This window comes from Astatotilapia calliptera, chromosome 23, assembly GCF_964374335.1.
Source record: "Astatotilapia calliptera chromosome 23, fAstCal68.1, whole genome shotgun sequence".
Classification (NCBI taxonomy): domain Eukaryota; kingdom Metazoa; phylum Chordata; class Actinopteri; order Cichliformes; family Cichlidae; genus Astatotilapia; species Astatotilapia calliptera.
The window spans coordinates 19,884,129-19,905,915 of NC_137443.1; the positions used below are offsets into that span (position 1 = coordinate 19,884,129).

The window sequence follows — 21,787 nt, forward strand, 5'->3', positions numbered from 1 at the left end:
AAGTGTCTAAATCAGGTGCTCGTCTGTGGACCGAAAAGAAAAGGGCATCTGGAACCGTTGTTTTATATTTGGTAAAACAAGTCCAGGTCACAACACCCACCAGTCTCTCTGGACAAAATGGTCCCTATAGGTTTGAAATACGATGGCTAGAAGTCAAAGTCTATGAGATAAGTGTGAGATATCCTAATCCTCAAGAGAAGTCTAAGCTAAAATGCCCATAAAACCAGTAACCAGTTCAAGATACCCATAAAACTGTCTTGGTATAATGACAAAACCTAAACGAGTCGCACATGACTAAAACAAGATGGCAACAAGTCCAAGTAAAAGCATAATTTCTGCAGAAATGGCCAGGACGGTTTTCCAACACTCTATTTTTCGGTCTTGTTGTTTGTCCTCCCTCTCGTCTCTTTTCCGTCTCTGTTAATCGCTGCAATTATCGTCCTGATTGGAGCTCACTGGGAAAACTCAGCAGGGACGTATGTGTGTTTTTACTGTCTGCGTGTATGTGTGTGTGCATGCGCGTGTAATTCAATTCGCTGCAGATTAAACTGAAGGAGAGAGCGAGCGAAGGAAGGAGGGAGGGATGGAGTGACTGAAGGTTATGAAGGAAGAATAATATTCTCCACATGTACTGCTGGTGTGCGTGTGTGTGTTCATACTGTGTGTGTGTGCGGGCGGAGGATTGTGTCGTTTTGACAGCTGCTGCACCGGAGATTTCCTCCGGGCAGCGAGGACACAAACACACGCTCACACACGCACACACTTTCTCTCTCTTCTCGCTCAGCCCTCCTCCTCCTTGTTGGAGTCTGCTGCGCTAGAAAACACACACACACACACCTCCAGGGCAAAGCTCGCATCCTGTTTGCCGATGCGTGGCGGCGAGCGGCTTCGTTTGACAGACGCCTGCACACGCACATTACACACTCACACAAACACCCTGACACACATAAAAACATTAACACGCACACACCGTCTGGCTGCTAAGCGGTGGAGGCTGTTACGGTGGCGTCAGCAGCTCAGCGCTGCATTTTCATCCAGCTCTACCTGCTTCTGATTTGATTAAAAGTACAGAATATATTTGTGTATATTTAGGTTTGTTTCTGCTTGAATACCACAGAAAATACTTTTCATCACTGGAAAAAGATCAAGAAAATGTCCTCATTTATTAAAGTGACCAGTTAATTTTAATGTAAATATATTAGGACCATTATCAAATTGCTTCTGCCAATATTATGAATGTTTAGTGTTTGTTGGTCTTGGTTTTGTTTTTCATTAATCTGGCAGTTCTGCCAAAGAGCTCCTGAGCGATGAACACTTGTTGAACTCACAGCCTTGAACCTTAATGTCGAAATAATTAACTCTTTGCAGGACCCAGTATCCTCTGGTTGGCTGATAGTTGTGTAGTGTGGTGCAGTAGTAGTAATTGCATTGTTAGTTTTGATCTGATTTCCCAGTTTGCTGCTATATCCAGTTTACTCTGCCGATACAAAAGAGAGAAGTCATCTTGATTTTTCGCCAAATCATCCAATTCTGACCTCCTTGTTGTTTGCATGATGGACAGGCTGATAGATGTGGTCAGGCAGGAGTCTCCATGGACTGTGATGTTTAAAGATGACACTGTGATCTGTAGTCAGAGTAGACATTAGAAGTAGTGAAAGTTGATGAGTTTAAATTCCTGGGGGTCAACCATCCAAAATAAAAGACGGTGCATAAGAGAGCTGAAGAAGAGAGTGCAGGGAGGGTGGAGTGGGTGGAGACAGGTGTGCAGGGGGATTTGTGACAGGACAGCAGCAAGACTGAAATGGAATGTTTACAAGATGGTAGTAAGAATTGCTGTGATGTATGGTTTGGAGATGATGGCACTGGTGAAAAGACAGGAGGCTGAGCTGAAGATGTTTAGATTTTAATTGACAAGATTAGAGACTGGACAAGATTAGAAATGAGTACATCTGCGGTTGAGCTGCTGAGGTTGAGCATTCTGGAGACAGAGAAGCAAGGCTGAGATGGTTTGGACATGTCCAGAGGAGGGATAGTGGATAGAGCAAAGGATGGAGATGGAGCTGCCAGGCAGGAAGAAAAGAGGAAAAACTCAGAGAAGATTCATGGATGTAGTGAAAGAGGACAGAGGCAGAAGATTGGTGCAACAAAAGAAGAGGCTAGAGGAAGACTGTGATGGAGGCAGATGATCCCTTAGGAGCAGTCTAAAGATGAAGAAGAAGAAAATATCCAGCTGATTGGATCTGACTGTGCTTATGTTAAACAGCATGTGTTGCGGAGTCATTTCTTGGCACATATTGGGCCCCTTACTGGTGGGGCATTGTTTAAACACCATTAATCCAAAAGATCAGCTTTGTGGTGGAATGGGAAATTTCCATCATGGGTGTGGAGTTGAAAAATCTGCAGTAACTGTTTAATGCTATCATGTCAACATGGACCAAAATCTCTGAGGAATGTTTCCAGCACCTTGTTGAATCTGTGCCATGGTCAATTAAGGCATCTGGATGCAAATTGGGGTCCAATCCAGTGAACTGGGTAATTAATTAGCTGGTGGGTGTGTAGAAGATTCAAAAAGTACACCAAAAATGCCAGATGTTGCATGTTCTTTTAGCAAAATGATTACAGTATAGTAAGCCAAATAAGCTAAAGTTGGTAGATGGTAGTATGTACAACCAGTCTAAAACAAGCTTAAAAGACATCAAAGACTTCAAAAGTAGGTCAAAATCCAATTCCAAGATAAAATCCACAACCAACCCCAAAATACATCTCAAATACATCTTGAGCCAAAGACCAAATCCACTGCCGTCTAAAGCCTGGTCCAAAGTCATAATCAGAATCAGTCCAAAACTAAACTCAATTATTTTTTTCGAAAATTAGTCCAGACTGTGTCTAAAACCAGTTTAAAACCAGTTCCAAGATCAAATTTGCAGCCAGTCCACTACACACTCTGGAACAATTCCAAAACAACTGCAAATCTATTCTAAACCCAGAAACCAGTCCAAGGTCGAAATCACAATTTGTTTAAAATCAGTCCAATACTGTCAGTGTTGGGAAGGTTACTTTTAAAATGTATTCCACTACAGATTACAGAATACATGCCCCAAAATGTATTTTGTAACGTATTCCGTTACGTTACTCAATGAGAGTAACGTATTCTGAATACTTTGGATTACTTAATATATTATCATTCTTTTTACAACTACATGAATGTACTATTGCTGTGTGATTTATTACTATTACTGAAGGTCTGAACCATGGTAAAGGGACCTCTGGCTAATACGTCGGTTCCGTGTTGGGCTTGTAGCCAAAAAATGCAGTCGAGTCTTAATAGCTTACTTACAACTGGGCTCGTCAGGCACTCTTCTTGGCTGCAGTGGTTATTATTATATTTACATGCTTCAAGCTCCCATTTCTGCTCGATGACAACTCGTAGTTTTCCACACGCCTTTTTCTCTCTCCTCGCGCTCACAGACACATAACAGGTATGGCAGTCCATTCTCCCTGCAACATGGACTACACTGCCCATGAAGCTACATTCTTTAGGGCTATGCCTGTAGCATTCTGCCTATTAGCTTAGCACAACAACAACAACAAAAAGGCGCTCTCTCACCCAGGAAACACACAGTCGCAGAGAGAACGCGCGTCACCCTGTAACCATGGCAACCGTAACGCTGCCGCCTGGAACAACAGACCGTAGCTGTCAAACAAAACCCAAACAGTCCTGACCCGCGACAATATGAAACAGGAAAATACCACCGTGTAATCCATTTATTTCAACAAAGTAACTGTATTCTGAATACCACCTTTTTAAACGGTAACTGTAACGGAATACAGTTACTCATATTTTGTATTTTAAATACGTAACAGCAGTTCATGTATTCCGTTACTCCCCAACACTGAATACTGTACATGTTCGAAAGTCTAAAAGTAGTAAAATAAGCTCAAAACCAGTTCCAATATTTAGTCCAAAACCAGATGAAAACCAAGTTAAAATCTATACAACAGTGGTCCAAAAAACCTTGTAAATACCACCTTAAAACTAATAACATATTAACCAAATGTGAAGCCAAAACCCTGAGCTCCAAAAATTATCTAATTTTATGAGATGATGTGAAAAAATTCACACAGGAGCTGCAGCAAGTTCTCCAAGTCCAAAAAGTTGTGCAGAGAACTGATCATCAAGAACACATGAGGACCTAAAATGACACCACGTGGAACCCCACACAAGAAAAAAGACGTTACTAATCCTGCTAAAGCTTTTCTTTGTTGTGCGTTAGAGTCAAAGTGTGATCCTGAGTGGCAACAACGCACAACAACACGCCTGAGGAAACAAGATAAAGAGGAAACACATGAAGGGGAACAGTAGGGAGAGGGGCGAGAGAGGCATGCCAACAGCGAGGAGAGGGAGAGAGAATCCTAATTTGTTCCTCCTTTGCTCTGTCTTTTACTTTAAGACAAACCATCACTCCCTCCTCCTCTTCCTCCTTCTCCTCCTCCATCTCCTCCTGAGCTTTCTGTCATCAGCCTCAGGCTTCACACACATACTCACAAAGGAAAACACACACACACACAAATCACACGAAAACAGAGTCGCGGGAGCAGAGGTGGTGACAGTGCTATTTTCAACCGAGCCTGAAAAAGTAGGGCTGTGCATGTGTGCTTTCGAGGGGGGGGGGGGGGGGGGATGTGGCAATGACAGATGTAGAAAGACAGTGAGCACATGTTTTTGTGTGTGTTTAATTGTTTTGTGGGTATAAAAAAAAAACTCAAGCACATGTTAATCACTTTAAATGTCACCTTTTTTTCCTCCAAACACACACACAGGTCGCTCTGTCAGACTCATCTCGCTCGCCCAGTCATCGACCTCCTTCCCCACAACACACCCACAACGCCCGTCCCGTCCCTCCAGAGGTGCGCCGGCTCATTGTGAACAAAAACGCCGGAGAGACGCTGCTACAGCGAGCCGCCCGGCTGGGATACGAGGTAATAAAATGCAGACACACACACACGCACAGGTGTGCGGAGAGGTGGGTAACAGTTTTAAATTAGGCAGTCACAACTGTTGGTTGTACGTGCAAATTTGATTGACTTTAGTTCAGTTTGTAACATTTTAGTCCATTTATTTATCGGGGCCATTTTTGGCTAGTTTCCCTCGAGGACAATGTAGTCCATTTTCCCCTTGAGAGCTATTTTAGTCCAGTTTCCCTCCATCAGTGTGCACGTGTGCATGTGGTAAGTAAACTGCATGTTGTGTGTCTTGCAGTGTAAAAAGCACGTAAAGGATAGTTAAGAGTAAAGAGGTACAACTGGTGCCTTTACCATCTTAGTCCAGTTTTCCTCTTTGAGCGGGGTTTTGGCAGAGGTTGAAGCAAAAACTGAAGTTTGATGAAACCATTGAACAACACTTCTGGTCAGCATTGATTCTGGCAACCCATCAGGCAACTCTGGAGAATTTGTTTCCTGTTCATGTGTAGTTTCCTGTTTATGTGGAGGGGGTGGAGTGCTGCTGTCCTCAGCTGTGGATATGGTTGGAAAGGAATAATTTGAGGATCCCCTGAAACCCACTGACACGTCATCCACAGAGGAAGCAGTCTGGGGAGGATGACTCACACATTTCTGTCGTTAAAATCTCTGAAGTAATTCAACAGCTGTTTATTGGACTGACTGGGGTAGGGGTTTCTCTTCTTAAGAAAGGCAACCGGAGGATGTTCTCCTTCAGCAGGATCCCACTCCTCAGTTTCTCTGAGAAGGTCAACATCAGGGCATACTCAAGGTGAGATTTCACCTATTGGTCAATCCTCAACTTTAGGTGGAAAGATGCAGTTTTCATCCTCGTTGTGGACTTGGAGAAGCTATTCAGCCATGTGCCTTGAGGTATCCCGTGGGGAGGGATTCAAGGGTATGTGGTATCGGGCTTGTTGTCACAGGATATTTGGGTCCTGTACAGCCGCAGTGGTTGGTGGTCTTAGACTTTTGTCTCTGCTTTTGCAGATTGTGTGGTTTTGTTGGATTTACTGAGCCTTGACCTCTAGCTCACACTGAGGTGGTGTGCAGCCAAGTGCGAAGTGGCTGGAACGATAATTAGCACATTCAATTCTGAGGTTCTCAGCTGGAAAAGGATGAAGCCCACTCCAGGATGACAGCAAGTTTCACATGAAGTAAAGCTGTTCAGAAGTTCATAATTGAGGGAAGATTCGAGCAAGACATTGACAGACAGATTGGTGAAGATGCTGTAGATTTACTGGTTGATTTGCCCTCAAACATAAACATGAGCTGTGAGTAGTGACCACAAGAAAGCTTATCACAGCCAGCTGTAGATGCCTCCTTGGTGAGATGTTCAACTGGTAGGAGACCCAGGACATGTTGGAGAGATTAAGTCTGTTGCCTTGCTGTCCCTGTTGTCTGAAGAATTGGCATCTTTGCTTAAACTGCTGCCTCTCTTACATGAAAATCTGAGTCCAGTTTTCCTCTCTGACATGTAAGTCTAGTTTTCCAGTCCAGTTATTCTTTGTTATATTTGTATCCAACTGTCTTCAGTGGTTTTTTTAAATGTCATTCTCATCAGTAAATTCAGTTCTGATTATAAACTCTAAGAACAAGAACAAACATCACTGAATTCATGGCTTCTGGATTGTTGCATCAAAATGCTTTAAAAATAAATGTTTTTTTTTTATCTTTGATGTCAGGCTAAAAGAAAATCTTTTCGTTTTTTAGATTTTAGTTTGGCATTATGAACATCAGACATGTACACCGAAATACACTTGGACGTTTTCACACATTCATCCATTCATCCTCCTCCGCTGAGCATTGTTCTGCCTCACTCACTCTTTTTCTTAGCGGAGATCATTAATTCACACACTCCTCTTCTCGCCTTCCTTGAACTTTAATCCCCCGCTTCCAGATGAAAAAGATTAGAGAGAGACTTGCTTCCCATCCTTTCACATCCCCTCTCTCTCTAATTGAATTAGCCCTCGGCTCACCACTCACTCATTCCTCTTTTTCCCTGGTTTGATTCATTTTTCATAAAAATGAAGTCTCACCTTCATCTAAACACAAACTGAAACGCACGTGTGTACCGATCTACAGCAACAATATTTTCAAATTACCGAAGCAATAATTGGATCCGAAAGGAACAGTTAAAAGAGATAAAAATCAGGCACTGGTCTCGTTATTGCAAGTGCAGAAATAGTGAAAAAGTGTGTAAAGAGTCTCAGCTTTTCTTTGCCGCATTTCAGAGCAGCAACAGTTGATCAAGATGACTGCAGTTCATAATCAAAGCAAAAAACTGATGCTTTCATGTTCTGTTCTCAAATGTGAAATTTTGCTGTAAAGTGAATGGGTTTTTCTTTTCTTTTTTTTTTTTGCTGATTGTACAAAAAATGGAAAGGCTCCTCTGTGTTCTTGAATGATAATTGGAAATGAAAATACTCATCAGATGCAGAACCATTTTAAAACACTGCATGACCAAGAAAAAAAAAATCAGACAGTGTAATATTATATTGGACCATGTTTAGCTTTGATGACAACACAAGTGCATCATGGCATCGTTTCAATAAGCTTCTGTCCAGTTTTGCATAATTTTTCACCAGGATTGTGAACACATGAACAGATGATGAGTAAGACTGTTGTATAAAGACTTCTACAGCACATCCCAAAGATTCTCAGTAGGGTGAAGGACTGAACTCTGTGCCGGCCAAATCATGTGTAAAAAAATAAATAAAATATAAAATGATGTCACATGCTCCCTGAAACACTCAGTGTGAGCCCGATGAATCCTGCCATTGTTTTCTGGGAAGATGCCCGCGCCATCAGGGGAAAAAACTTGATTATTCAGTCCGATAGTCAGCTGACGTCATTTTTTGTGCACATAATATCACTGAACCTCGACCTGACCAACTGATGCAACAGATAATATTGTTGCCCACTTAGATTTGTAAATTAGGCAACAGGCGTGATGGGTGCTTCACTTCATCCACCTCTCGTCGTACCTTTATGCACCCATACCTCTGAACAGGCTAAATGTGAACTCATCAAACGCCATGACATTTTCCATTGCTTGAGAGTCCGGTCTATGTATGTTCCCTAGCAAACTAAAGCCTTTTTTTCTGATTAACCTCATGATAATTGGTTTTCTTAAAGTTATCTACAGTGTATCAGACAGTGTAATATTATATTGGACCATATTTAGCTTTGGTCCCGTTCCCTTGACTTCTTGGTTTTCCTTCACCATCAGAATGCCAAGAAAACCAGCCAACTACCAAAATTACCTCTAAATGATGCTGAACTGATGATTAATGAAGGTTTTTATTTTTATTGTTGTTTTTAATAATTTTAACATTAAACATCTGATTCAGAAAAGTCTGATAAAAATATCCACCTGCTAGTAAATATATGTTGTAAACTATTGTTGGAAGCAGGCTGATATTACTGTCCCGCTTTCCTGGCTGTCATCTCAGGTAACATCAACTTGAATTTGTGACATTGTGTTACAAACATCACAGCACTTTTTTTTTTTTTTGTTATTTCACTCAAATTCACTCAATGGGCTTGAAAATTAGTTTGGGATTTTTGTTTTGTTTTGGGGGGGTTTTCAGGGTCACACACACACATTCACATGGTGTGAATATTTCATGCTCTGTGTGACGGCTCCTGTCAGGGCTCACAGGTGTCGCCTAGCTTCTCGCTCGCTCTCTCTCTCTCATTGAGGTGCAGCAGTGAAGCTAATGAGCTCAGTTTGCATATGAAGCCATCATCCATCATCGCATACACACACACATTAACACACAGGTTTCCGTGCACACGTATAGAAGAACAGAAACAGTGAGGCTTTAATTATATTCTTAAGGTGGAACTGCTCTTTACTTGTAACATGATGTTTCCATGTTGGTATGTTCTCCATATAGTGTGGAATAATAAAGCCCTGTGAAACAAAAGTGTGTCTTTAAGGGCTACTATATATTTTTTAGAGCTAAGGACAATTTGATTGAGGTGGTTGGTTTTATTGTTTGTATAGATGACTGTATCATCTACATAGAGACAACTAAATATTACCACATTAACCCAACAAAACATTGTTTATCTGATCACTTTTTTGTGTGTTTGTGGTGATATATATTTAGTCCTGTGCAATTCTTGCAGAAGGTCAAGTGGGATGTGTAAGGGGGGGGAGTCAGCATGAGTAAAGAGTGGAAATGATATTCACAATAAGTCAATTTTATATGTATTTTATTAGTAAACTCTTTTCTTTATTTTGGAAATAATATTAGGCATTCTGTTGTTTTTAGGTCATTTTTTTCTCTCCTGGATTTCAGTAACTTCTTGTGGTCATTTGCTGATTGGTTCCAGCAACAGTGCACGATGTTTGTGGATTGATAACATATGGTGCAGCTAACAGAATTAATATTCCCATGATGAATTGAAGTCACATTCAGGGAAGATGGAAATGAATGTTGAGACGTTTCTACATTTGTTGTACAATTTGTAGTTATCATTTGCACTGTTAACTTGGGGACATCTTTTAAAGACAGTAAATTTTTCTGGTGGCACTGGTTGGTAAATGTAGCCAAAAATCACCTCTTTCTAAAACCAGAGTTGCTACTGGTGGCCACGTTTGGCTAAGTCACACAGACCTAGAAAACAGCCAGAAACCCACTGGTCACTAAGAGAAAATCTGTATTTCCTGAATGGTTGGCAAGTACTTACTGGCAGTAGCTAGGTAAAATTAGTCATAAGGTGGTATTTGATGCTGAACTAAAAAGCTCTTTGAAATTGCTTTGTTCACTGGCAGATTGCTGCAGTCTGCAAATACTTACCAGCTACTTGCCAAATAATAGTGAGACCTGATAAAGTGCAAAGCAAAACAGAAATGGCAAACATTCACCTTCAAGGTAAGGTTGAGCCTTACAACTGCAACCAGCACAATTTAAAAAGTACAACCTTTACTTTGAAGGTGACTAGTCCCCTTTTATGGTTTGTATCAAACTTTGTGTCTTTGTAGACAAATCACCATTTTCCATGCAAACTGCAGAGGACTATGGCAGTCTACTAGAAAGTTTTTGATGCAGCATCCTTTTTAGAACAAATTCCATGTGGTGACTACCATCGGCCCTGAGCAACCACACAACAACTGGCAAGAAAATACACTTTTTTCCCCCTTGTGACCTGTGGTTTCCAGGGTATCATAGGGGATGTATTCACAGAGGTCTCAAGGCTTGTGTGACTGCAGCCTGACACAACATCTTGCGTGTATAGCCAAAATTGTGCACACTGGACTATTGCAGAAGGATTACAACATTAGAATGAATGCAAGATGAAAAATTGTTCATATTCTGTGATGGGTTTGTGACAGGAGGGAAAATTTACTGTGGTCTCAATTTGTTTCCACATTTGCAGGAGGTGGTCTTGTATTGTCTCGAGCGGCGAATCTGTGATGTCAACCATAGAGACAATGCTGGGTACTGTGCCCTACATGAGGCCTGTGCCCGTGGCTGGCTGGGCATTGTACGCCACTTGGTGGAGCATGGAGCCAATGTCAACTGCAGTGCTCAAGATGGAACCAGGTACCTTGCATCAAAGGAGATTTCTGCATTTGTTAGATTAAAATATAAAATTAAAGTGTAATATGAGTTCTTGCACAGGTTTCCTGGATGTTTGAATCCTATCCACTATCGGTAATTCATGAAAGATGTGTAAATGGGGACAAAGCTGAAACTGAGGTCATGAAAAATCAGATGGACTTGCAGCAAACGTAAATGTTTTGCAGGCTTAATCACATTTGAACCAAATTTTAGAAATGAATAACCTTTATAAATTTAGAAATTGCTTTTATTGTTTGTCCATGTGAATACAGAGTCAGAAGTGTTTTAGATGCCTTATTATGTTTGAGCTAGTCCAAGAACTCAAATCCAGTCCAGATTCACATCTTATTATCTACCTTATCTAAATTAAATAAGGTTATGTGAATATAATGGGTTATGTGTCTTCTTCCAGTGAGCACATTAATATTAGAAACTGTTAAGCACAAAATAAAGTAATTTAAAGTCAGGTAGCAACAGCTGCTGCTGAAACAGATTTTAAAAAGTCCTTCAAGTGATGAGGACAGATTCAGTCTCTCTTTCTTCTTTTCTCATCAGGCCACTTCATGACGCTGTGGAAAACGACCACGTGGAGGTGGTGCGCTTCCTGTTGGCCTGTGGCGCTGACCCTACTCTGACCTCCTACTCAGGACGAGCACCAATCAACATGACCCACAGCGCTGCCATGGAAACCTTTCTGGAGGGTAGGACAATAAGGAGAAGGAAGAACATTTGTGTGTGCTGTCTGTTAACTGTTGCTGTTTTTTACACATAAATCAAGTGCTGCTAATGTTTTGACATCTGTCACTTTCTTATCTGGTCAGATGGACTTAAGTTTTCAGAGCCATTAATTGACTAAAAGTTTTAGGTGGCAGTGACAGTTTCAGGTCTTGCATACTCTGCCAGTTATGAATATGGAGCATCACTACACAGACGTTTTCACATGCTCAGGTCTGGACTCTAGCTGAGTTCGTGTCCAAGATTGTGATGAATTTTTTCGTAAAGCCAGGCAGTATTCTTCAGTTTGTTTTTGTCTTAAAATGTACACCTAAACCCTGAGATCGTTTGTCCTCCTGAAAAGGTTTTCAGGATCGCTCTGTATATTTCTAAATTCATCTTTTCTCAGCCCCGGTCACCAAAAACCATTCCTTCAGCACGATGCTACCACCACCATGCTTCACTGTAGGGATGTAGTTATTAGTAAGAAATAGCTTCATCTTGCTCCACCAGTGCTTTTCCTGTAAGGTTCCCTATAAACGATTATCAAGTCAGAATTTCTTTGCTGAGAGACATAACAGAGCCACAGAGTGGTGTCCTGAAACAGGAACTACTGTAGATGAATCGATAAGGTGCACTCAGAACACCATATATGTTGTCTTTCCTTGCTTTTTTCTGGTCACAGTCAAGAATCTACATTTCTGAAAGGCTTGCCTTTTTGAAGGGACCTCATGAAGCAGTCAGGCTGCCAGCTGTCAACACTCAGATCCACAAAACAGGATAAAACCACCGACTGTCCCACTTGCTCCCATTTTCTGTCCTGATGCGCTTCGCTGTGTTTACAAAAGTCATTAAAATTTACACATAAAAAGTCCTTTGTCCTCCGAAGAAAAATGAACAAAAGAAAGTGGAAAAAACAAAGAATTAAACATATCGTGAGAGCGAGAAAAACAGTGGAGTAAACAAGGAGGAAACAGAAAGGAAAGCGATGCAGCCTGAGTGTGTGTGTTTCTGTGTGTTAGTGTGTGCGCTCGCCAGCCTGTCTGATTACCATTCCCTGCCTCTATTTGTTCTCTCTCTCCATCTCCCTTTTTTCCCTCTCTCTCTCTCCAGAGGGGTTTAATGAGGCTTGGCTACTGAATCCCAGAACAGCTTACTGCTACACACACAGACACACACACACACACACTCCTGCCAGCATCCGTCTACTCAGCGCCAAGCGCCGCGGCGACGAGCCGGCACCGTCTGAACACAAACACTCATCTTCTTCTTCCCATCTTTCACTGTGGGTCTGTGTGTGCGAGTCTGTGTGTGCGTGTCTATGCGTGTGCGTCTGTGTGTGGCTCTATTGTTTTCATCTCGCTGCCTTCATCCTCTCTGATTGGTCGGCTCTTTGATCAGCCACAAAAGCCACTGACTCTGCCGTTCTCTCCCTGCAGACTATCTCTCTGACCTCCATGGAAGGTCGGAGGGCGATCCGGGAATCTACTGGGAATTTTACGGCAGCTCAGTCTGCGGTTAGTTTACACACAAACACACACACACGTGCACACACATACACACTAATGACATCGTCAGAGGAGAAAGGCAGGAAGGCTGGGAAAGATAAATAATTTAGGATTAAAGGAATTGCATGGCCTGCAGCTGAAGACAAAAGTTAGATGAAAAGAAATGCAGTTGAACTTTTGTTAAAAAAAAAAAAAAAATCCAGGGACTCAGAAAAAATCAGGACAAAAGGAAGCTTTGATAAACCAGCCGGGACTAAAAGAACCACAGCAAACTCAATTACAGCTGATGGAACTACAACAAAACCGGTTAGAGCTAACCTCTAACCTCTAAACCAGTTAAGAGTAAAGGCACTGCCATGAATTTAATTAGGAATATATAATTACCCCTAACCCAACTGCAATGACAAGAACTACCATTACACCACTCATAACTACTAAACCTGTGTGTAATGATTCCAACTCTAAGACACTGGTACTGAAAACATTTGCATTTATCGATATTTCAGTTAACAGTTAAATGAGAATTAAGTGTAAATACAAGAGCAGCTCGTTGTCCAGTAACAATTGAACTGAAGTTTAGGATAGGACTAAGAAATTTAAACTGAAGGTTTGGGGCTCGAGAATTAATGGTCTTTGGAAAGTTACAATTAAAGAATTAAGACCACATGGTAGTGAGCAGTAGACAGCTGTTTGCCATCACGTCAGCATCAACCATGGAAATCACAGGTGACCAAGTCAAACTGCTAGCTCCCAGAGTATTTACAAGGAGGCCATTGGTGTTAAAGCAACTCACAATAGGGAAAGAAAGCCAGACTAAAACTGGGACTAGTGCAGAAAAGGACCTTCGATGATGATTTTTATGTGTTGTTGTGGACTCTTGTTTGTGCAGAGCCATCCAGTGAAGAAGGTGTATATAATATCCTTGCTGATCCACCGGGACCAGAGGAGGAGGAAGAAGATGAAGAAGAGGAGGAGGAGGAGGAGCAACGTGCTAGGAGGGAAGTGTTTGAGTTTGAACTCTCCGACCGACCGTTGCTTCCCTGCTACAACATCCAGGTGTCACTTTCCCAAGGGTAAGTCCAAAATACCCACAGTCCTTATGTCCCTCTTAGAAGCTTACATAACCAGAACGTAAAGGTCAAAAACAGGAGCAAGTATGCTCAGAATATCAACTTAAGAATCTAATAATGAGGACAGATTTAATAGAGCAAGAGTTTAGGTAGCTTTTTCCACCAGCACAGTATACTTGTCCATGCAGAGCCAGCTCTGGCTTGATGCCTTTGACATCAACCTGCATTTTGACAGCTCTGAGAAACAAACATTACATATAAAGGTGGGAAAATATCCATGTGAACAAGGAACTGCGGGTTGCAGCTGTGTGCCTTTTGTGGTGTCATGCTCATGCCAGCTTTTTGGTGCTGGCACCAGATCTTGTTGGTGGAAATGAAATAAATGTTTCCTTATTGGGCACCTGCAGCTCATTGTTGGAAAAGAGGTAAATGACATGAAAGACTAAAGCTTGTTAGAACAATGCGAGGTGGATATAGAGGATAAAACCTGATGGGCCTAAAAGATGGAGAAAAGGGACAAATGTCAAATTTTGTTGTCGTAAAAGATCTTGGACTCAAGGATGTAGATTAAACACATCGGAATAGCGGAAACAGAAACTTGGATCGACTGTATTAGAATTAACAGGCATTAGAATGGGATTAGGATTAGTGGTGCTCCTGATTAACTATTACTGTAGGTACTAGGTGGATAAAATAAATTAGACCTCAATAAACTAGTGTCTGGGACATAAGTTAAAAAAAAAAAAATTATAATAATATCTATCTATCTATATATATATATATATATATATATATATATATATATATAGATAGATAGATAGATAGATAGATAGATAGATAGATAGATAGATAGATAGATAGATAGATAGATAGATAGATAGATAGATAGATAGATAGATAGATAGATAGATAGATAGGTATAGATAGGTATAGATATAGATATATATATGCTAAATATATATGCATGTGTAACCATGGAGGATGTCTATATAAAATAGCCTAGTCTTTTCTAACTAAAACAACATGTACATTGTAGCCACAGCTGCCCTGGGGCCCACTGACAGAGAATGAAATGCCTAGAAGTACTACAGGACCACTGGGTCAAGGAATTAGAAGTAAAGGAAATAGGATAAACAAAAGGGCCATAAGTGTGTTAGGGTTATGATTAAAAGATCCAGGCCAAGACTAAGAAGGCTGGGATGAGAAGAACCAGGGCTAAATCCAAAAGGACCAAAGGATCTAAGACAAAAGCCAAAGCGAGATGAACGAGAACTTAAAATGTATGCGTTAAACAAACAAGGATCGAACAGGCTTAAACAACATGTACCGTAAGAAACTGAACTAGAACTAAATTCAGGACTGAATGTTAGTGTCATGGGCTAGGTCTGTGACCCAGTGTTTGAGTTCTTATATGTATCTTTTGTATTCATTTGTGCCCTAGTTTAGCTCACCTAGTTAATTTCTAGATTGCTGTTTAGTCTTGTTCCTTAGTTGTTTAAGTCATCTCCCCCTGTACTAAGTCTCCCTGGTTCATGCGTCATGTCTGCGTGGTTATGTTTAGTTCATGTCTTGTCTAATCTCCATGTTTCCTGTTTTACTTTGAAAGTCTGTATTCAATGTCAGTGTATTTAGTTTCAATTCTCCTGTCCTGTCGTTAGGTTCATGTGTGTCAGCTGTGCTCCCATGTGTGGCCACTTCCCCTGATCATCCCTCATGTGTATTTAGTCTCTGTGTTTCATATAGTCTGTGTCGCGTCGTCTGTGTTCCCACCCTCCATGTTGTCACAGCCAGTCTTAGTATTCATAGTTATGGTTTCCTGTGTCTTCATAGTTTTTTTTATTGTTTTACTTTCCCAGTTTAGTCATAGTTTAGTTTGTCACTGCCTTTCTGCCTTGTCTGCACTCCTTGTCACCAGCCACAATAAAGGCTCGCTTTCAGTTAAGTTTACTCCAGTCTACTCTCGTGTGTTCGCACCTGGGTCCACCACACACACCACCGCACGGTCTGCCTCCGCAGATTGTGACAGAGTTAAAGGACAAAGGACAAAAAAATGACTACAGGAGGTAAAGAAAACAGAAACGTAACTAAGTATATTAGGTAGAAAGCTAAGAGGACTAGGGACAAAAAAAATGTAGGTTAAAGGAACGGGGACTAACCCGTGTATAACCAAAAGGACTAAGACTAAAAGAAACACCAAATATTAGGTTTAAGGACTACATAGTACAGGAGAACTGGGCTTAACAAACTCAAACTAAATCAGCAAGGTTAAGTAAGTCTAACCTGAGATTAAAAAAAAAAAAGACCAAAGACTAATTTATTAATAATATTGGGGCTACAGAACTAGGACAAACACACTGGGACTAAATTAGGGCTACAGGCACTAATTCTAAAAGACCAAGGGCTACAGGAAATAGTGCTAAATGGATGTGACTAAAGAAAGAGGGACTAGCAAATACCCCACCTGTGTACACACTTTGTGTTTCTTATTCACACTCATTTTATCTTCTTCACACTCACACATTCCTCCTCAGTGTTGTTCTAACACGTCTTTTCACACTCGCACACACTCAGACACCAATTAAGGCGGCGGAAAGCAGCTCGGAAAGGAAAGAAGGGAGCAGCGGAGGAGGGAGAATGGATGAAGGGTGGTGCGAGAAGGAGAGAAAAAAGATCCTCGGCGGAGGAGAGGGAGGACAGACGGAGAGGTCGTTAACGAGGATTGCATCGCTGTGGCGACGCAGCTAATTGGCTTCCACTCCGTCTTCCTCCCCTGTCGCTTTTCTCCGCCTCTCTCTTTCTCTTCTTCGCTCACTCTCTTTTTTCCTCTCTGCCGTCTGATGTTGTATTAATGGCTCTTCCTGGATACAAGGCCACCGGGCAGCGACACACATTTCACCGAGCTGTTTAAAATTCAGGCAGCAACTGGCTTTAAAGCAACATGTGGCCTTGTCCATGGCACTGAATGTGTGTGTGTGTGTGTGTGTGTGTGTGTGTGTGTGTGTGTGTGTGTGTGTGTGTGTGTGTGTGTGTGTGTGTTAATCTGCCCTTGACACGCACACACATTGACAGACATTGTGAATCAATAACAGCTCCATTGATGTTTTCAGTTGCTACAGCAGAATATATAAAAGAGGAGCTGTCACCTTCTTTTTTCCTCCCACCTTCCTCTTCCCTCTTTGGCATCCGTGGAAGCCAAATTTAAAATTTTGCCTCAGCTGAATATATAATATATAATCTGTCAAGCACCACTGCAGTCATTATACAGCAGCCCAAAGTGTTCAATATTAAATTATGGGCTCGAGCAGCAATGAGTGGGTGAGGGGTTTTATTATGGGCAATGTAGACCTCTTCAAACCTGAAGTCTTATTTTTTCAATGTACACTATGCGGCAGTAGAGAACACTCACTAATATGTCACGACTGGATTGTTGGTTTCACGCGCGGTACTCTCAAGATAGGGCCCTGTGAAACTGCAGTAGAATTCATTTCACTTTTAGTGGTTTCAGTTGTAGTGATTACTGGCCAATCAGGATGCATTGGGAGATTGTGTCAGTGTAAAAAATTGCACAATAGTGACACAGTAAAATTAACTTGCTTACTTGTTAAACACGATACATGTGTTCTTAAAAACTGTTACATGTAGTGGAAGCCTAATGCGGGAGCTGCAAGTTTGACAACTTTTTGTAGTGGCATATTCAAGCCACTTGACCAGATTTTTACCAATAAAACAAAAAATTTTCCTCAAGTTTTGACATGATAGCGTACCATGGAAAAGTATCGAGACACCCCTGAATTGTCTTGATGCATGCTCAATCATTCTGGGTAAGAAAATCCCAATAGGTTGATTTTGTTCATCGGGGCGTAGCGTTTTCAGTGGGAGTGGGGAATGAAATGTTTAACGGCTTATTGTTTATAAGGTTGGGGAAACCTGCAGTCAGCTGAGACTGAAGAGGTCACGTGGATGAGTGACGAAAAGTTTCTCCCACTGAAAACACTTATGTCCAGATGAACAGGATCAACCCATTGGCACCCCTGAATTCTTATTATTTTGCTCCAAGAGGCCAAAAGCACAGGGACAAAATTAGGGCTACACGCACTAATCTCACTCAAGTTGTTCAAATCATAGGAACCTGTTCAATGTGTTAAAAAAATTAAAATATATATATATATTGACATCGAACTTATCACTCTATGAGCCTTTTAAAACACCATTTGAAATTGATCTGTACATTTCCCCTTCTTGTTTCCTCCAGTCCCAGGAACTGGCTCCTTCTTGCAGATGTCTTGGGTCGCCTTCGGATGACTTCTCGGTCCTTTCGCCGCCTCTTCCCACAGCTCAACGTCCAGTCCATCCCTGAAGACGAGTTCTACCGGCAGGCATCCTTGTCACAGCTCCTGACAGGTCCTGATGAACAGGAGTTGGCCTCCTTCAGGCCAGATGTCAAAGACCCTCTGGAGCTGGTGGAGGCCACACCCGAGCTGGCTGGCATGCTAGGCTCTTCAGTGGAGTTTGTGGATAGTCGCTGGGACTCACTGGAAGCTTCGCCACCACCAACTCCATCTCCACCACATTCACCAAGACCGCTGCAGCGTGTTCCACCACCATTATCCCCAGAGCAACATGGACCAGATGCTGGTCCTAAGGTGGGAAATGTGGTGCTGAGCCAGACTGAGTCCAGGGGTCAGGGATTTAAAAACCTGGGATATTCTACTCCAGCAGAAAAGGCAGAAACTAAACTAAATCCCAGCATATGGGAACCACAAAAGCAAGGAATTAAAATTGCTGTGGGTCCTTCAACCACTAAGCCAAACATGACATTGAATGCTAGCCTGTGGGAACCACAAAGACAGCGTTCTAAGAATCCTCAGGTCATGGGTTCTGCTAATCCGGACTCTAAGATGGACTCAAACCTGTGGGAACAACCGCAGCAAGGCAATAAAACGGTCCAAATCACTTCGGTCAAATCTGATGTGATGGCTGGGACTAGCATGTGGGAACCACAGCGACTACGAAGTCGAAATCCTGGGATTTCTGATGCTAAATTGGACACAGCAGTATTAGAAACACCACGACTTCGGAATAAGAACATTGGGAATTCCACTCCCACTCATTCAAATGGTGCAGTGGATGCTAATGTGTGGAAACGGGAAAATCAAGGAAACATAAGCAACAGGGTTTTGGACTCTACAAACCCAGCTGCTGCAGTTGACTGTAGTGCTTGGGAACCCCAGCGACTGCGAAGTAAGAATGCTGGGATCTCTGGCCCTGCAAAGTCGGATGTCAGGGTGGATGCCACCACATGGGAATGTCAAGGAATAAAGAGAATGGGCAGCAACAGTGGAGCACCAAAAAGAGAGGCTAATCCCTGTGTCACCCAAGGTGAATGCACTAAGAACATAAAGATGGACCCTGCTTGGCAGAGGAACTTGACGAATGTTAGAGTTCATATCAGGGACTTGGGAATGAAAGTTGGCACTGTTCCAAGAGACTTAAAGAAAGAGCCAGGTAAAGTGGTTGGGAAGGGTGCCAGGATCAAAGGGAAGTCATGAAATGACAAAACACCAGGAAATTTGAAGAGACATATCCTGACAGAAATAAACTGAGAAGCATTCCAACATACATGTAAAAACATTGTAAATTAATATCTGGACATTGAAAAGACAGTTAACTCTGTGGCAAGACTGTACCAGTATTAAATGTGTGTTATATGTAAACTGTAAATAGTCTTTGTTTGTTTCGGGGTTTTGTTTGTTTTTTAATTTATGAGCACAGAATTGACGGATCATTTTTTTTCTTTGTAAATGCAGTCTGGTGTAAATACAATGGCATTCCTGTTGACATGCTAAGATTGTTGGTTCACGTCTGGGAAGCTGTTTGTTACCTTTGTGTGTAATTTTGTATTCAGCATCCTGTTGGCTTTTGTCACCAATCTATTACTGTCCAATAAATATGAGGAAAGAAAACAAATGAGTTAACTGTCTGAATTATCCTGAGCAAACTGCAAAGACTTGAGTTTATATACTCATTTTTACAGTCATGTAAAAAATAAAATTTGCACCGGATTTTGTAATCCGGTGCAAATTAGGTACACCTCATGATCCAGTAGCTCGTAGAACCACCGTCAGTAGCAATAACTTGATGCAGTCTTTTTTATGTATAACTTTATTATTCCCTTGTATCTTTGTTGAGCACTACTGGCTCACTTTTCTTTACAGCATTACTTACATTCACTGAGGTTTGTTGGCATTCATTAATTAACAGCTCTATTAAGGTCCTAATTTCAGCATTTCAGTGATGTTGAGGTATGATGTGATTGTAAATTGCAACAGGGGCCATGATAGAAAAACTGCATTATGCTGCTAACTGAACTTCCGCTCTTTGCAAACAACTGCAAAGGGGCATGCTAATGCAAAGCTAACCAAGGACCCAGAGTGATTTTAAAGCTGAGAGAATGCCAACCCAATATCTATAAATATATATGGTGGCCCCTAGATTAGGGCTGCCACAATTAGTCGACTAGTCACAATTATGTCGACTATCAAAATCGTAGACGGCTAATTTAATAGTCGACTCATCGCTTGAAGCTTTGCAAAATCCCAAAAGACGCAGGAATAAGTAGTAGGATTTAAGAGTGTAATAACGGACTGAAACAGAAGATGGCAGCACTGCATGTACAAGGATGCCAGCTGCCGTTAAACCCCAAAGAAGAAGAAGCAGTGTCCGGTATCGTAGCTGTGTCCAAATTCAGGAACCGCATCCTCCTGTGCCCACATTTGTAGGCCAATTATGTTACAGCGACACGACGAAGACTGTCCAAATTCGAAGACTCTGACAAATGCGGCCGACAAATGTGCCCTTCATTTCCCCAGATTTGAAAGATGGGTCGGGTGTATACTTTGCTGTCCAACCTATCCCAGAATTCATAGCACGGCCCTGCTCAGTTTCCAACAATGGCGGATGCTAGTTAGTTTTAATATCATTCTTATTATTCTTTCTCAGTCACAAAATAAATGTTTAACATATTTTCAGGCGAGAATGTAGCTGTGTAAACTTCAAATATCTGCTCAGTTTATCAAGACACCACATATTTTCAAAAGCGTTCAGATGTTTTTGGAGACGTCTGTTACCCACCAGCTCGATAGTTAGCCGGGGTTCAAGGCTCACTAGAGCCGGTGAGAACACCGGACTCCCGGCAAATCGTTTTCAAACCCGCCGCTGTCTTTCGCTACTCAGGTTAAACATGATATAGAAGTCACTTAGATAACTTAAAAATGTTCGTTTTTGTTTTGTTTTTTGTATTTATTTGTTCCTGAGTAAATCGGTTTGGCTGAGATTAAACTTCTAGTTTTTACACAGCTGAATAAACGTCAAGCAGTCAAATGATTATCAGAAATGTGAGATGCTCGAGAACATACTCCGGTGTCCTGTTACATTTTAGATAGCAAGGAGCAGACGGCTGAGTTTATTAAACTCCACCGAAACAGTCTGCAAATTTCATTAAAATGTAATAAATGTATTGTTGCCTGTTATCTGTTGTGTCCCGCCGGCTCTGTTCCTGTGCTACGGCCAGTGTAACTACCGCCCTTCCCCCCTCTCCCCAGCGCAAGCACAAGGCTCGTGTGCGGAGTGAAGCGAAAAAAAGTGTGAGAGAGTGAGAGAAAGAGAGAGAAAAAACACGCTCACGTTGTTCACTTCAAAGAGTCGACTCTAACGGTGTGTTCACACCGAACGCGATGGATGCGAATAGAGCGTCAGGTTCACATGTAAAGTCAATGGAAAGGCGCGATGACCCGCGTTTGTGGCTCCCGCGAAAATTGGGAAGCAGATTTGCGTCGCTAAAATGCCAAAACGCCTGAAATGTGCGTCAGTGTAGCACGTTTGGAGTGTTTGACTCGCGAAAAAAACCACGCGTGTCAGTTTT

At 41.8% G+C, this 21,787-nt stretch overlaps 1 protein-coding gene across 1 annotated transcript in view; it reads left to right on the forward strand.

Moving 5' to 3' along the window:
- The window catches only part of LOC113015506 (BCL-6 corepressor-like), an 86,587-nt gene extending 66,754 nt beyond the window's left edge, over positions 1 to 19,833 (forward strand). Inside the window, exons 8-13 of the mRNA XM_026157493.2 lie at positions 4,822 to 4,980; positions 10,390 to 10,556; positions 11,130 to 11,275; positions 12,728 to 12,805; positions 13,686 to 13,869; positions 18,119 to 19,833. Of these exons, the coding sequence (XP_026013278.2) occupies positions 4,822 to 4,980; positions 10,390 to 10,556; positions 11,130 to 11,275; positions 12,728 to 12,805; positions 13,686 to 13,869; positions 18,119 to 19,415 (2,031 nt within the window). The 3' untranslated portion in view covers positions 19,416 to 19,833. The remainder of the gene's footprint in view (positions 1 to 4,821; positions 4,981 to 10,389; positions 10,557 to 11,129; positions 11,276 to 12,727; positions 12,806 to 13,685; positions 13,870 to 18,118) is intronic.
- Positions 19,834 to 21,787: the final 1,954 nt, after the last annotated feature.